The sequence below is a fragment of the Perognathus longimembris genome, chromosome 7 (assembly GCF_023159225.1).
Source record: "Perognathus longimembris pacificus isolate PPM17 chromosome 7, ASM2315922v1, whole genome shotgun sequence".
In the NCBI taxonomy this organism is placed as follows: Eukaryota; Metazoa; Chordata; class Mammalia; order Rodentia; family Heteromyidae; genus Perognathus; species Perognathus longimembris.
Genome location: NC_063167.1, coordinates 8237412 through 8254721, shown reverse-complemented (window position 1 = coordinate 8254721; position 17310 = coordinate 8237412). Strand labels below are relative to the sequence as shown.

Below are 17310 nucleotides of genomic sequence, written 5' to 3'. Positions count from 1 at the left end.
GTGCTCAAGGCTAGTTAGACCTCTATCACTTGAGCCATAGCTCCACTTCTGGCTTTTCTGCGTTTAATTGGAGAACAAAGGATTACAGACTTTCCTGCCTGGGTTGGCTTTGAACTCCAATCCTTAGTTCTCAGCAATCTGTGTAGCTAGGATTACAGGAGTTAGTCACAGGCACCTGACACACCTTAGGTTTTTGCCTGAAGGCCTGGCCATCACTCAAAGCCCTACAACAAGAGTCACAGGAGTGTCACCTGTCCAATACTTCTACTCTGTTTTCCTTGTTAGATATGGTGGCCTGGATGGAGGAAGCCCACAGGCAGTAGGCGCCATGAGTTTTCAGTTTCAGGCTGTTACTGAGCCGTGGTAACTCCATGCACAGTGTGGTGAGGCCCGTGGACAGCACCACCTCTGAGATGGGGCCCTCACCCAGGGCCGACTCAGAGGGAGGCTCGCAGGGCAGCTCTCCACCCAGGGGATGCTCCCCACTGCCAGAGGAGCAGGGACAAGGGACAGATCAGGACAAGGCTCCACCTTTAAGGGGCTGCTCTGGCTTGGAGGTGGAGCTCTGTGGTGGAGGGGTGCCCAGCACCCTGGAGGACCTGGGGTAGATCTCAGGGCCAACACAAAGAAGGATCGTCTCCCAAACACCAAGACTCCTCCTATACCTGCTCCTCCCCAGCAACCTCTGAAAGGAAATACCATACAGGGGAGAGAGAGAGAGAGAGAGAGAGAGACGGGGGGGGGGGGGGGGGGGGAGGGGGGGTTGCATACTCTCTCGGGAATGTGCACATGGGTCAGGTTTGAGTTCAGTGCCTCTTGTTTAACATTATCTTTTCCACTCATGACTGGCCTGGCCACGTACCACTTGAGCCACATATCCAATTCTGAAATTGTGATGGCTACCCGAAGATAAGAACCTCAAGGATTTCTCTTCCTGGGTTAACTTTGAGCCACAATCCTCAGATCTCAGCCTCCTCGGTAGCTAGGATTATAAGTATAAGCCACTGGTATTTGGTTGGTTTTATTTCTTTAGTAGAATTTTCTTTTGCTTTTTGTGATTGTACTGGGGATGGACCTGAACCCCTGGGTGCTGTCCCTGAGTGTTGGTGCTCAAGGGTAGCACTCTACCAGCTGAGTCTCAGCTCCACTGAAGTTGTTTTTTTGAGAAAAGATGTCAAGAACTTTTCTGCCCTGGCTGGCCTCTAACTTTGGTTCTTCCCCTCTCTAGAAGCTAGGATTACAAACATGACCCACTAGTACCTGGCTTTGAACTAAATATATAACTTGTCCAAACTTAGGCTTGGCTTAGTGGTTCACACTTCTAATCCCACTTCCTGTGGAATAGAAATTGAGAGACTGAAGTCCTATCCAATCAGCCAGCCAGGGGGGTGGTTCTTATGTCTAATCCTGTATTGGGAGGTGTTGGTTAGTTGGGCTGGTGGCTCAGGCTACCTACTCAGCAGGCTGAGATGTGAGGAACCAGGTTGAAAGCCAGCTTCAGCAGCAAAGTTTGTGAAACTATTGTCTTCATTAACCACCAGAAAACCTGTGTATTCAGCCACCCAGCCACCCAGGTGGGACTCGAACCCACAACAATAAAGTCACCAGCACTCAGTCAATCCTGCTAGGACTCTTTATTTTAAGTAAGTAAGCAGACATACAGAAGCAGAATTGGCAGTTAGTGATTACAAATAACAATTAAGCAAGCAAAATAGTCTCTTTGTTCAATTCTTGGCTCTGGGTGTGACCTGTTACTGCATACTCAGTTAACTCCTCCAGGGACTTCACTTTCTCTATCTCTGGAATTTTAAGCTGGTCTTCCTCATTCCTTTCTTTTGCAAAGGTCAAGCAGCTCTGGGCCTTGCTGCTTTCTGCTCCTGTTATCCTCAGTTCTTGCCACTTGGCGCCGCTCTTGTTTAGCTAGGACTAAAGGTGAACTTTCTTGATCCGGATGCCCCAGCAGAGTAGTAGAGTGCTAGTTTTGAGCAAAAGAGCTCTTGACACTACTTAGGTCCTAAGTTCAAGCCCCCAAACCATCCTAAAACAAAAACAAAAAGGGGGCTAGGAATATGGCCTACTGGTAGAGTGCTTGCCTCGTGTACACAAAGCCCCTGGGTTCGATTCCTCAGCACCACATATATATAGAATAAGCCGGAAGTGGCGCTGTGGCTCAAGTGGCAGAGTGCTAACCTTGAGCAAAAAGAAGCCAGGGACAGTGCTCAGGCCCTGAGTTCAAGCCCCAGGACTAGCAAAAAACAAAACAAGCAAAAAAAAAAAAAAAAAGGTTGGGTATTCGGATCTGATCTGAGTCTCCAGGCAAAATATTGAGACCCTTTTTAAAGCTGGAAAAGAAGTTGTGGCTTAAGGAGTAAAGTGCTAGCCTTGAATGAAAAAATTCAAGAAACAATGTGTGGACCCAAGTTCAAGACCTAGTACTGGTTCAAAAAATAATAAAATTAAAACATTACTCAAAAATTTTCAGGCCAGGCACTGGTAGCTCACACTTGCAATCCTAGTTCCTAAAGAGCCTAAGATCAGAAAACACAGTTCAAAGCCAGCCTGGGAAGGAAAGTCTGAGAAGCTTACCTCCAATAAACCATCAAAAAGCTGGGAGTAGATCTGAGGATCAAGTGGTGAGTGAAAGCCTTGAGAAAAAAAACTCAGGACTGTAGCCCAGACCCTGAGGTCAAGCTCCAGACCTTCTCAATAACCCCCGAACTACAAGCCTTAAAACACCACCACCACCACCACCAAAACCCAACTTCAATTCAAATCGATGATTTTGTTTGAAAAACAGCATTCTGAGCGAGGTGCCTGTGCTCTTTTATTTTTTCTATCTTGCCAGTTTTGGAGCTTGGACTCAGGGCCTGAGCACTGTCCCTGGCTTCTTTTTGCCACTTGAGCCACAGCGCCACCTCTGGCCACTTTCTATATATGTGGTGCTGGGGAATCAAACCCAGGGTTTCATGTAACAAGGCGAGCATTCTTGCCACTAGGCCATATCCCCAGCCCATGTGCCTGTGCTATTGTCTGGAATCTTAGCTACTCAGGAGGCTGAGATGTGAGCAGCCAGCCCTGGCAGGAATGAGTGTGAGACTCTTACCTCCAAGGAATTACTCAGAAAAAGCCAGAGATGGCACTGGAGCTCACGAGGTAGGAGCAAATACTTGAGCCAAAAAAAAAAGCTAAGTGAAAGCACCCAGACCCTGAGTTCAAGTACCAGGGCAGAAAAAAAAAAAAAAAGGAAAGGAAAGAAAACCCCATTTTGTTTTATAAGTTTAAAATGACAGCAATCGAAGTGCAACTCAAACCATTTTGGCCAAAGGCATAGCTGCCTCTGTAGTGAATAGCAATGTCTGAAATCCGTTTATAGAGGACAAGTCCCTGATGGGCCGGCAGCTCCCATCTGTCCTCCCCCTGGGCTCTGAGGACCGCGATCCGCTCCAAGAAACCCATCTCCAACCCACCACCCGAACTTCCCAAAGTGGAGCTGTGGCTCAATGGTAGAGCACCTGCCTTGAGCAAAAGCCGCTCAGGGGCAGCACCCAGGCCCCGCGTTCGAGCCCCAGCAGGGGCACAGAGAAGGAGAGACCCAAATCACATGACTCCGTGGCATCCTCGGCCCACGGTCACCCCGGGACTGGCTCAGGGGAACCTTGGCGCATCCTCAGGTAGGCGAGGGACTTACCAGACGTGGACCAGGTCCGCGGGGCTCTCTGAAGGCAGCTGGCACAGGCAGGGACTCCACTCACCACGGTTCTCCTCTCCCATGGCTCCTCTGAAGCTTTATTCCCCTGTCTACTCCACCCTCCCTGGTCCAACTCCTAGTGTCCAATCAGAAAGCAGCATCTGCTCAGAGCCCGGTGGCCCCACCCACTGCATGCTTTCTGCAGAGGGTCCTTGAGGAAAAGGGCGGAGGGTTAGGGAGACTGTGAAAGGTTTAACACCCAGTCCTGGCTTCTGTGCACTCCTAAGCTTGTGTTTCACTACAGTGTGACCTTCACGTTCCAAAGTGTGAAACTACAAGTACTGGCATAAATGAATGTTTCATTCAGGCCAACAATACAGTTAGTTATACACTTCTGTTGACAATATTCTATGAACCAAGAGAAAATACATTTGAGCACTAAAATAAAAATAAAACCAGACCGTGTGTGTGTGTGTGTGTGTGTGTGTGCTGGTACTGGGGCTCGAACTCAGGGCCTGGGCACTGTTCTTTAGCTTTTTCTTAAGGCTGGCTCTCTACCACTTGAGCCTCAACTCCACTTCTAGCTATTTAGTGGTTAAATGTACATAAGAGTCCCAGGGTGCTTCCAGCCTTGATCCTCATGGTGGGAGGCAGATGCTCTACTACCGAGTGACACTTCAGTAGCTGTCATTCTTTTGTTCTGTTTTGTTTTGTGCTGGTCCTAAGCCTTGAACTCAGAGTCTGGGTGTTGTCCCTGAGTTTTTGAGCTCAAGACTAGCATTCTACCACTTGAGCCTTAGCTACACATCTGGCATTTTTTTGGTAGTTTAGTGGACATAAGAGTCTCTGAAGGAGCTGGGACTGTGGCTTAGTGGTAGAATGTCTTCCTAGAATGTATGAAGACCTGGGTCCGATTCCTCAGTACCACATAAACAGAAAAACCCACAAGTTGCACTGTGGTTCTGAAGTGGGGAATGAAGAGTTAAAGTAAACCCCATTTTCAGGCAGCCCCCGTTTTGTTGTCTGTTTAAACTATGAGCAAACCCAGGGCAAGCTTATTAGGGCCCAGCCGGTCAAGAACTCTAACCGCCTGGGAATGCTTAACTCTAACCGTCCCCAGAATGCCTCGAGCCCTGAGCCAATCAGATTTGTACCTGTGTCCTAATCTTGCTTGCTTGAACACCTGATTGCTGTAACTTTGTCTTATGCCTTTATAAGCCCTGTGCAATCGCAGCTCGGGGCTTCCTCCTAACCTCCGCTGTGTCGGTGGGTAGGACCAGGCCCGGGCCACGGCCCGCTTGAATAAAGCCTTGCCTTGCTTTTGCATTTAAGAATGTCTGGGGGCTGGGGATATAGCCTAGTGGCAAGAGTGCCTGCCTCGGATACACGAGGCCCTAGGTTCGATTCCCCCAGCACCACATATACAGAAAATGGCCAGAAGCGGTGCTGTGGCTCAAGTGGCAGAGTGCTAGCCTTGAGCGGGAAGAAGCCAGGGACAGTGCTCAGGCCCTGAGTCCAAGGCCCAGGACTGGCCAAAAAAAAAAAAAAAAAAAAGAATGTCTGAGTCTCGGTGGCCTTCTTGGTGGTCGTTTCGCGGCTTGGCATAACAGTTCAAGTGGTAGAGTACTAGGCTTAGCAAAAGAAGCTCAGGGACAGCACCTAGGCCCTGAGTTCAAGCCCCAGGAGTAGCAAAAAAAAAAAAAAAGTCTCTCAGACTTTCTTGTCCTGGCTGGCTTCAAAATAAGATCCTCAGATCTCAGCCTCCTGAGTAGGCACAATTTACAGGCAACATCCAGGGGCAATGGGCTAGCAGACATTCTTAATCTCAAAAAATTGCCATTTAGGGCTAGGAATGTTGCTTAATGAGAGAGTGCTTGCTTGGCATGCATGAAGATTCCTAGGTACCACATAAACAGAAAAGGCCGGAAGTGGTGCTGTTGCTCATACAGCACTAGCCTTGAGCACAAAGAGGCTCAGGGACAGCACCCAGCCCTGAGTTCAAGCCCCACAGCAACAACAAAAACAGGATAGTACCTAGGCCCTGAGTTCAAGCCCCAGTACCAACACACACACACACGTCCAGTTTTATTTACTTTTATCTTAGTGCTAAAATGTATTTTCTGTTGATTCATGGAATGTTGTGAACAGAAGTGTATAATTGTGTTGTTGGCCTGAATAGAATATTCATTTATGCCAGTCCTGGGGCTTGAACTCAGGGCCCGGATGCTGTCCCTTGGGTTCTCTGCTTAAGGCTGGCACTTTACCACTTGAGTCACGGGTCCACTTCTAACTTTTTGGCAGAAAACAGTTTTAAGATTCCAGGTGTGAGCCACAGGCACCAGGTTGAATTTTGTGTTTATTATTTATTTGTTGGCTTCTTTAATCAAAACAGGATCTCAGAACAGAGTATAGGCCAGTCTTCAAGTCATTCTCCCTTGAGCCTCCCGAGTCGCTGCGTCTATAGGCGTAAACTGCCTCACCTGGTCTGGATGGTTAAAAATGCAAAAACAAAAGAACAAGACTTCCTTTTTCTATGTTAAACCAACAAACACACCAAAAAAACCCAACCACTATCCTGTGGGTGACAGAGGAGCAGGCCTATAATCCTGGCTACTCAAGATGGAAGCCAGTCTAGACAAAAAAAGTCCTTTTGAGGTGGAGGTATGGCTCAAGTGGTAGAGCCGAGTACTGGGCTTGATCTTAAAAGGTGAAGGGGGGGAGGGGCTGGGAATGTGACTTAGGGATGGAGTGCTTGCCTAGCATGCACGAAGACCTGGGTTTGATTCCTCAGGGTTGTGGGTCCACGGATGGACAGGCACTTAGAAAAATTTAAGAAAAGATTTTATTGATTGAGAAAGTACTGGTACGCCAGGACTGCAGGTTGGGATCTCAAGAAATAGTCTCAGGCCATCTCAGAAGACTGCTTGTAAACACCAAAACGACAGGAATTTCCCTTTAGCTTAACTGCAGGGGCTTGCTACTTCCGAGAAGTGTCAGTCACCACAAACAGGTCAGGGCGTCTTGACCTTCACTGGAAATCATCTCACCAACAAGTGGCAAAACAGGATGAGACTCTCCAGGGGGGATTTATAGATGTGATCAATACAGAGCAACTACTGAACAGTGTTAGCAATACTTTGTTGTTGAAAGCTAGCATAGCAACCGATTAATTATCTTCATCACTTTACTCAGTACCACATAAATAGAAAAAGCCAGAGTTGGCTCTGTGGCTCAAGTGGTGAAATTGCTAGCCTTGAGCAAATGAAACTAAGAGACAGTGCCCAGGCCCTGAGTTCAAGCACCAGGACTGGCAAAAAAGCAAAAAGTGAAGAGAGAGGGTAAGATGCTGAGTTCAAGCCCAAGTATTGGCGCGCACACACACACACACACACACACACACACACACACACACACACACACACACACGGCTACATTGTCTTTTCATTAACTACAATCCTACCTAGAAGGCAGAACACCTACCCTAACCCTATCTCTTTCCTCTCTAATCCTTTCCCTTCCCTCAAGGGCCCTCTGGGGAAAGCAGAAAAACCCATCAGGATGCAGTGGGTGGGGCCTGTGGACTCTGAGCAGATGCTGCTTTCTGATTGGACACTAGGAGTTGGACCAGGGAGGGTGGAGTAGACAGGGGAATAAAGCTTCAGAGGAGCCAGGGGGGAGGAGAACCCAGGTGAGTGGAGTCCCTGCCTGTGCCTGCTGCCTTCAGAGAGCCCCGCGGACCTGGTCCACGTCTGGTAAGTCCCTCGCCTACCTGAGGACGCGCCAAGGGTCCCCTGAGCCAGTCCCGGGGTGACCGTGGGTCCAGGATGCCACAGACAGTCATGTAATTTGGGCCTCTCCTTCTTTGTGCCCCTGCTAGGTCTTGAACTCAGGGCCTGGGTGCTGTCTCTTTGGCTCTAGAATAGGGCTTTACCGCATGAGATACAGGTCCACTTTTGCCTTTTTCTGGGTACTTTATGGGAGATAAGAGTCTCACAGTCTCTCCTGCCAGGGCCTTGAACTAGGATCCTCAGATCTCAGCCCCTTGAGTAGCTTGAGATTATAGACATGAGTCTGGGTGCCCAGCTCAACATGTTCTTTCTTTTGTTGGTGGTGGAGTTTGAACTCTGGGCCTGGGCGCTGTCCCTGAGCTCTTCAGCTCAAGGCTAGTGCTCTAACACTTGAACCACAGGGCCACTTCCAGTTTTCTGGTGGTTAATTGAAGATAAGAGTCGCACTGACATTCCTGGTTTTCAACCGAGATCCTCAGCTTCCTGAGAAGCTAGTATTACAGGCATGAGCCACCAGCACTCAGCTTCAAAATGTTGTTTTTCAAGCAAAATCATGTGTTGGAATGGAAGTAAGTTTGTTGTTTTCTGGGATTTTTATTGTACAGGTCTTGGGGATTGAACACAGAGCATGGGCGCTGTCCCCAGACTTTATTTCATCAAGGTTTTTTTTTTTGGGGGGGGGAGGGTTGATAGTGGGGCTTGAACTCTGGGTTTGGGCTCTGTCCCTGAGTTACCACTTGAACTACAGCGCCACTTCTGGTTTTCTGGTTGTTAATTGGAGATAAGAGTCTCATGGACTTGCTCTCCCAGGCTGGCTTTGAACTGTGTTTTTCAGATCTTAGCCTCTTGAGGAGTTAAGATTACAAGGGTGTAAGATTACAAGGGTGAGCCACTAGCGCCTGGCTTGAAATTTTAAAATATTCTTTAAATTTTACTATCTTTTGAACCAGTAGTAGGGTTTGAACTCAGGGTTTGTACATTGTTTCTAAACTGTTTTCATTCAAGACTAGCACTTTACTCCTTCAGCAATAGCCTGCAGCCTCAGACTTGGATCCAATCATCTATGCTTTTTTTGTTTTGTTTTGTTTTTTAGTTGGTCATTGGCCTTGAACTCAAGGCCAGGTGCAGTTCATGAGCTCTTTTGCTCAAAACAAGGACTCTACCACTTTGAGCCATGGCACCACTTACAGTTTTCTGGTAGTGTATTGAAGAAGAGTCTCGTGGAGTTTCCTGCCTGGGCTGATAGTCTCACATCCCAGCTTCCTGGGTAGATAGGAATAGAGGCGTGAGCCACCAATCCCCTCTAACCCCAGCCTTCTATTAAGAGATTAGATAAGAGCCACTATCTTAACCAGTTGACTGGTAATTGATTGGATGGACATCAAACCTCTCAATTTCTATGCCACAGAAACTGAGATTACAGGTAGGAAAGACTAGGCCAATCCTAAATTTTGACAAGTTATATGCTTAGTTCAAAGCAAGGTACCAGAGGCTCATGTTTGTAATCCTAGCTTCTTGAGAAACTGACATTAGAAGAAACAAAGTTAGAGGCCAGCCTGGGCAGGAAAGTTCTTAAACTCCTATCTCAAAAATAAATAAACCAGGGGTGGGAATGTGGCCTAGTGGTAGAGTGCTTGCCTAGCCTATATGAAGCCCTGGGTTCAATTCCTCAGCACCACATATACAAAAAAAGCCAGAAGTAGCGCTGTGGCTCAAGTGGAAAAGTGCTAGTCTTGAGCAAAAAGAAGCCAGGGACAGTGCTCAGGCCCTGAGTCCAAGTGCCAGGCCTGGCAAAAATAGATAAATAAACCTTAAGTGATAGAGCACTAGCCTTGAACATAAAAACAGTACCCAAGGCTGAAGGTCAATCCCCAATATAATCACAAAAAGAAAAAAAAAAAAGATGCTAATAAACAAATAAAACTAGCTAGATACCAGTGGCTTATACCTATAATCCTAGCAAGTGAGGAGGCTGAGATCTGGGGATTCTGGTGCAAAGCTAACCCAGGCAGAGAAATCCTCAAGATTCTTGTCTTCAGTTACCCATCAGTATTTCAGAGCTAGACATGTGGCGTAAGTGGTAGATGGCCAGCCTCCAGCAGAAAAGCTAACTCAAGAGGAGGCATGGAGTTCATGGCCCATGTGTGTGGACCTGTGTGGGCGGGTCCCTCCCTCACTGCTGGGTACAGTAGTATTAGTATTTCTTTTCAGAGGTGGGTGGGGGAGGAGCGGGTGTGGGAGGAGTCTTGGTGTTTGGGAGATGATCTTTCTTTGTGTTGGCCCTGAGATCTACCCCAGGTCCTCCGGGGTGCTGGGCACCCCTCCACCACAGAGCTCCACCTCCAAGCCAGAGCAGCCCCTTAAAGGTGGAGCCTTGTCCTGATCTGTCCCTTCCCTCACTCCTCTGGCAGTGGGGAGCATCTCCTGGATGGAGAGCTGCCCTGCGAGCCTCCCTCTCAGAGTCGGCCCTGGGTGAGGGCCCCATCTCAGAGGTGGTGCTGTCCACGGGCCTCACCACACTGTGCATGGAGTTACCATGGCTCAGTAACAGCCTGAAACTGAAAACTCATGGCGCCTACTGCCTGTGGGCTTCCTCCATCCAGGCCAAGGTATCTAAGAAGAAAGAGAGAGGAGAGAGATTGGACAAGTAATATTCCTGTGGCTCTTTTTATTTATTTTTATTTTTTTTTTTGCCAGTCCTGGGGCTTGGACTCAGGGCCTGAGCACTGTCCCTGACTTCATTTTGCTCAAGGCTAGCACTCTGCCACTTGAGCCACAGCGCCACTTCTGGCCATTTTCTACATATGTGGTGCAGGAGAATTGAACCCAGGGCCTCATGTATACGAGGCAAGCACTCTTGCCACTAGGCCATATTCCCAGCCCCCTGTGGCTCTTCTTGTAGGGCTTTGCTTGACGATCAGCTTTTAAGACAAGATAGACTGTGTCAGGTGCCTGTGACTAACGTCTGTTACCCTATGTACTCAGAATGCTGATATCTGAGGACTGGGATTCCAAGCCAGCCCAGGCAGGAGGGGCTATGATGCGTTGATCTCCAATTAAATATGAAAAAGACTGAAAGGGAGCTATGGCTCAAGTGGTAGACAGCTAACATTAGCCCTAAGGAAAGTGCCAAGGACCTGAGTTCAAGGCATAGGACACACACACACATACACAAGCTTGGGGTGACTTTCAGGCTCCTCATTATCCCTGACCAGGGGGCCCTGAACTCAGGGTAGTGGCTGCAACTGGCTGGGACCATGAGGAGCTTGGGTGTGTCTACTCTGGGGAGCATCCTGCTGCCCTGCCCCCCACAGCTGCACCTGTGTGGGCATCGGGGCTAAGTGGAAAGGCATGAACTGAAATCTCTCCCCATGATGGAGCACTGACACTGACTTTGAGCTGAGTTCTCTCTGAGGAAGCTTGGGCTGGAACACATAGCTCGTGCTGGCTGCTACCCCAGGATCTCTCCCCTGCAGGCCCCCCACACTGAGCACCATGCCGCCGCCCACACTGCAGCAGCTGGCGATGCAGAACCTGCTGGAGGACGAGGCCTTGGCCGTCTCTGCTCTGGAGGATCTTCCCGTGGCTCTCTTCCCTACACTGTTCATAGATGTCGTTGTCAAGAGACGCATGGCGGTGCTGAAGGCCATGGTGCAGGCCTGGCCCTTTCCCCGCCTCCCTCTGGGGGCTCTGCTGGGCAGAGAAGACCTGGAGATGTTAAAAGTCATCCTGGAGGGGCTTGATATGCTGCTGAAGCAGCAAGTGCGGCCCAGGTAAGGGGGACCTGGGTTGCTGGCAAGGGAGGACCCCGGAGCCCAGGGATGAGACATCGGAGTCAGGGAGAGTGGGGTAGACCCATGAGAGACCCAAGGGCCAGGGGATCACGGGGCTCAGTGCTGAGCTCCTCGTGGAAGAGGGCGTGTGTGTGTTGGGGGGGCTGCTGGGGAGGGGTGCAGGCATGGCTGTAGGATCCCTTACCTACCTCATCCCATAAGTGGCAGAAGTGGATAAGTTTGGAAAAGGGGAAGAAACCAGTGGCTCACTCCTGTAATCTTAGCTACTTGGGAGGCTGAGATGTTGAGGATCCCTGTTCAAAGTCAGCCTGGTCAAGAAAGTACCTGAGGTTCTCTTCCCTAGTTAGCCACAAAAGAATACCAGAGCAGAGATGTGGTGCAAGTGGTAGAGCCACAAGTCTTGACTGGAATAACTGAAGACACGGTGCTGAGGCCCTGCCTTCAGGCCCCATCCCTAGTGCACAGTAAAAAGAAAAAAGACAGAAAGAAAGAAACCTGGAAAGAACAAGAGGAAATATGGCAGGCTATCTTATCTAGATCAAATGTAAGCAGAGAGCCTGTTCTGAGATTGCCCTTTGTCTCCTCCAGTAGATGCAAACTGCAGGTGCTAGATCTGTGGAATCAATCCCTGAACATCTGGACCTCAGGATATATAGCGATGTCTCGAGCCTGCTCAGTGGTGGACCTGACTGAAGAGCCAGCAGCCAATCACCATCCAGAGATGACAGAGGAGCCGCCCTTCAGGATTTTCATAGATGTTGTCATCAGTGATGACCCCCAGTATTGTGTCATAGCCCACTTGGTCCGGTGGACAGAGGAAAGAAAAGGCCGCGTTCAACTGTGTTCTAAGAAGGTGCAGATTCTGTCTCACCTCACCTTCGACGCCATCTCTCAGATAAAAAGCATTCTGCCTGTGCTTCATCTGGAATCCATCCAGGAGCTGCTGATGGATGGCTTGTGGGATCCTAAGACAATGGAAAAGATGTTTCCTTATCTGATCCGAATGAAGAACCTTCGCATCCTTTCTCTCTCAAAGATGAACATGGAACATTGTACTTCTGGCTTTAATTTATACAAACATTTTCTCCAACTGGTGCATCATGACTATCCCCAATTTTATATGAAGGAAGCCTTATTATTCCATTATGAAAAGCTGGCCAAGGTCTTCAGGTGAGGATTCCAATTCAAAGCCAACTAGCATAGCAAAGTCTGTAAGACTTTGTTTTCTTTGGTCCTGGGTCTTGAACTCTGGACCTTGGCACGGTCCCTGAGCTCTTCAGCTCAAGGCTACCACTCTTCCACTTGAGCCACAGTGAACTTCCTGTTTTCTGGTAGTCAACTGGAAATAAGTCTCACAAACTTTCCATCCCATGCTGGCTTTGAACTGTGATCCTCAGATCTCAGCCTCCTGAGTAGCTAGGATTACAGGCATGAGCCACCAGAGCCTGGCCTGTGAGACTTTTTTTTTCTTTTTTTTTTTGCCAGTCCTGGGGCTTGGACTCAGGGCCTGAGCACTGTCCCTGGCTTCTTTTTGCTCAAGGCTAGCACTCTGCCACTTGAGCCACAGCACCACTTCTGGCTTTTTCTGCTTATGTGGTGCTGGGGAATTGAACCCAGGGCTTCATGCATGCTAGGCAAGCACTCTACCGCTAAGCCAAGTTCCCAGCCCCTGTGAGACTTTTATCTACAATTATCTGCATTCCTTCCCCCCAAACCTGAAGTGAAGCAGTAGTTCAAAGTGGTAGAATGCTAGACTTGAGCAAAATAGCTCAGTGAGCACATGGGCCAGAGCCAGCCTTGGGTTGGATAGATATGAACAGGCCTCACCTGTGGGGGGGGGGGGACAGGAAGAGGCATATCCTCCTGAGCATGCTGTTCATTTCTCACCTGCTTTCTCAATGACATCAGAAAGCAGGGTGCGTTCTGAGAGCATGCGCAGGGGAGGAAGCCCATTGTGGGGATCTATGTAGGGTGTCAGTTCCTCCGTAGAAAGCCAATCTGAGCTCACAGGATCCACACTGGGAGGGTATGAGGATCCTGAAGCAAGGGAACAGCAAAGGAGGCTTTGCTGAGCTGCAGGGGTGAGTGGGCCCTGTGGGCAGGAAGCCCAGTTGTGGGGCCAGACAGTGGGGGGAGGAGGCTGGAGAGGAGGCCTGAGCCCGGCTCCGGGGGCTCTGACCGGCATCAGCCTGGGGGCGGTGGAGTGACAGGGGTCTCAGCCAGCAGCATTCTGTGCTTGGTCTCCATCAGTGCACCAGGACAGCTCTGATGACCATCGCCTACCCGAGTCTGTTCTTACCATCACCATTTACCCCAGTCATTCTGTTCTCTCTTCAGGAACCTGAAGCCCTTGACGACTCTGTCTTTGAGTTCGTGTCCTCTGAAAGAATCAGACTTGAGGTGTCTGTCCCTGTGTCCCTCCACCAGTCAGCTCAAGCACCTGCGTCTCAGGAGTGTGTATTTGGGTGACTACAGACCTGGGCTCCTCCGAGCTCTGCTGGGGAGAGTGGCTGGCACCCTAGAGGCCCTGGCCTTAGAGCACTGTGGGATCACTGATGCCCAGCTCTCTGCCCTCCTGCCCACCCTGAGCCAGTGCTCCCGGCTCAGCTTGTTCAGTTTCTATGGGAACCCCATCTCCATGGTGGCCCTGCAGAACCTGCTGAGCCACACAGCCAGGCTGAGCAAGTTAAGCGGAGGGCTGTATCCGGCCCCGATGGAGAGCTATCACCACCAATGTCTGTACTGGTGTGAAGTGAACAAGGAGAGATTTGCCCAGGTCTGCGTGGGCTTGCAGCAGATCCTGAGGGACATACAGCCAGCCCACAATGTCCAGATCTGTACCCACTCCTGTATGGGCTGTAAAAAGTGCCAATTCTATAGCCTGGTCCCCAGTGGCAACTGGGTATTCACAGAGGAATATCCCGCTCCAGGGATACACTGTGAGTTTTGTGTACATCATTAGTTTATGCTGTTTCCTTATGGTCCCTTAGAAATGAACTGGAGTGTCTCCTTTAGGACACTGTTACCTTCTAGAGAGGACACAAACCCCATGCCATTTTCCAGAGATAAAGAAAGGAGAGGACAAGTCTCTCTGCTTTCTAGTTTAAACGCCAGGAACGTGATGTGGGGAGTTCTGGACACCCTAATCTCCTTGGTCCTGTGGTCTCATCAAAGGAATCTGAATGGAGTGGGTTCAATCTGGCAGGAACAACAAGAAATTCTGGTTTTCCTGAAAGGTTCTATGGAAATGGCCTCATCCTGATGAAGTCACTTACTATGTTCATTTTACTTTATGACAATAAATAAGTTATTGCTAGCAGGGTGCCAGTCTGGCTCGTGTTTGTAATCCTAGCTACTCAGAAGGTTAAGCTTTGAGGATCCCAATTCAAAGCCTGCCATGGTGGGAAAGTCTGTGAGACTTTATCTACAATGATCTGAATTTCTTTCCCCAAACCTGAAGTGAACCAGTAGTTTAAATTGGTAGTGTGCTAGACTTGAGCAAAAATGCTCAGGGATAGTGCCCAAACCCTGCATTCATGCCCTATTCCTTAAAAAAAGGGGGAAAAATACTAATGAAGCTAGGCACTAGTGGCTAAACATCTGTAATGCTCTAAGGATAGCAGTTTCAAGGCAGAAACAGCAAGAAAATCCTTGAGTCACTTATCTCCCATTAGCCTTTCATTCAGACAGACAGAGCTTCAGACACGGAGCTGTGTCAAGTGGTAGAGTGACAGCTGAGAAAGGAAAAGGCTAAGGGACAGAGCCAAGGCCCTAAGTTAAAGCCTCAGTACCTGCATTAAAAATAGAAAATGCTCACAAATCCTTAGAAAACTAGTCCAGCAAATACCTAGATGTGATTGATGCCCTATGGGGGGGCCTTCCTGCGACAGTTTTTATGTATTGAAATGAGGTTATTTTGAACTTGAACATGTTCACACACACTTGTGCACAAAGGTTTTAAGGCACTCTGGTGGGTTTTTTTTTGATTTTTTGTTTTGTTTTGTTTTGGGTTTTTTTATTGGCCAGTCTTAGGGCTTGAACTCAGGGTCTGGCTACTCTCTGAGATTTTTAGGCCAAGGTTAGCACTCTACTACTTGAGCCACAGCACCACTTTTGGCCTTTTCTATTTATGTGGTACTAAGGAATCGAACCCAGGGCGTCATGCATGCTAGGCAAGCACTCTACCACCAAGCCACATCCCCAGCCCACACTTATGTTTTAAAAATGAAAGATGGCCATAAGTTTTCTGGAATTCCAGTGGCAAAAGACATTTTGCCCATTGCATGATAGAGCCACATGGTCAATGCTAGAAAAATAGGCAACACCAAACCAAATACAAGACAAAACTCAAGATGCAAAACTTTTGCCAACAATGAACAAAATTTAAAAGAATCTCCACACTTAAATATAGATTAACCAGAACAACAACTATAACAACAAAAAAATGTTTAAAACAACATTGGTAAAAAGGACACATTAGCATACAAATTGACCTTTGAATATTCATGGGTGGAGGAATTAGCTAGGTGGAAGAGTGGTCACATGAAAACCCACTATCCTAGGTATTGATCTCCAGGGCCTGTAAAGAGAACTTGGAAAGGTACCCAAACCAGATTTTTAAGGAGAGGAGGCAGCACTTCTCCTAAATTCCTGCAAAGCACAAAGAAGACCAGGCCATTCAAGTGTGAGAGAGCACCCAAGAACCCGATCTGCTCCTACTACATATACAAGACAAAGTTAATTTTCCAGAGGAGATGGGTGGGAAGGCTGATGCCCACTGGGTCAGCCACATGCAGGCCTGGCAGGCAGTAGGGTGAAGGTCAACAGAGAGTTTACTTGAGAGACAGAAGGATGAGCAAGTAGAGGAAAGAGAACCTGAATGTATGGCACCTCTGACCATTTACCACTACATTGCCAGAAATGTTCAGTTCTCTTAGAGTATTGTAATGTGGCTAGACTTGATTGCAATTTTTTTTAAAGAGTCATTTTGGTTTTTGGTATGGAAAGGGAGTCTGGTGAGGATATGGAGGGGGAGGTGTCCCTCTTGGGTGGGGGGAAGTGTTGGGGCCATCCACAGCTTTTTTAGTTTTTTTTTTTTTTTTTTAAATCAAGGAGGACTGAGAAATAAAATGGGAATGGAGGAGAGCCATGCCCACAGGAGTGGATGGGTCAGTGTGGGTGAAGCGGTGGGAGGTGTTTGCCAAATAGCTCAAAAATTGACTGGGAGCCTCACTGGTACACTGAATTACCTCCCTCAACTTGTCATACTTGCCAGACGTGTGCAGTCTGGTCAAGGCTATGGAGGGGGTAGAAGACCATGTCATCGGGGAAAGCAAAGCATAGCTTCCTGACCAACACGTTTTGGATTGAGGTGTTTAAACATCCATTTGGGACAGGTCAGAGGGAGAAAGGAATGTGAACGTGAACATCGCCTTCAGTGCCAGCCGCCTCTTGAAGGGAAAAGAGGTGGGCTGGTGCCACAGCCGATGGTTAATGGGCAGTGCGGCGGTGGGGGTGAAGTAGAGGGAGGGGGCAGTGAAGGGGCGGGGGGAGTAGAGGAAGAAGGCAGGGGTTGGCAGGGTGGTGGAGAGGAAGGAGGAGATTGAGATGTGGGGTTGCGTGGGGAATGTGGAGGAAGGAGACCGGTCAGCGGGGTAGAATGGCAGGGTCGGGTCAGGGAGAGGAGCAGGAAAAAGCCTGAGCATCAGGAATTTCTCCAGCTTTGCCACTTCAGTGACAGGAATTATCCAGGTCTCTGAGGATACTAAAGTCGAAGCTAGAGGCTCGTATACATGAAGCCCTGGGTTCGATTCCTCAGCACCACATATATAGAAAATGGCCAGAAGTGGTGCTGTGGCTCAAGTGCTATCCCTGGGCAGAAAGAAGCCAGGGACAGTGTTCAGGCCCTGAGTCCAAGGCCCACGACTGGCCAAAAAAAAAAAAAAAGTCAAACTAAAGTTGAAGGTATCATTCTGAGGCCATTGAGACCCATGGTCCAACTGGTATTGAGGCCATGTCATATTAGAAAATAGACTCGGGT

General features: G+C 48.7%; 1 protein-coding gene across 1 annotated transcript; it reads left to right on the top strand.

Moving 5' to 3' along the window:
* Positions 1–9542: 9542 nt before the first annotated feature.
* On the top strand, positions 9543–16613 carry LOC125355634 (PRAME family member 8-like). Its single transcript, XM_048352088.1, has 6 exons — positions 9543–9549; positions 9937–10123; positions 10953–11249; positions 11862–12440; positions 13608–14209; positions 16546–16613. The coding sequence occupies exons 1-6, from the start codon at positions 9543–9545 to the stop codon at positions 16611–16613; spliced, it is 1740 nt and encodes a 579-aa protein (XP_048208045.1).
* The last annotated feature ends 697 nt before the right edge of the window (positions 16614–17310 follow it).

Bases quoted from the DNA above. Each gene is read 5' to 3' on its own strand.
- LOC125355634 (XM_048352088.1), top strand. The intron at 12,441-13,607 runs GTGAGGATTCCA...TTCTCTCTTCAG, and splicing joins AAGCTGGCCAAGGTCTTCAG to GAACCTGAAGCCCTTGACGA. The intron at 14,210-16,545 runs GTGAGTTTTGTG...CATACTTGCCAG, and splicing joins TCCCGCTCCAGGGATACACT to ACGTGTGCAGTCTGGTCAAG.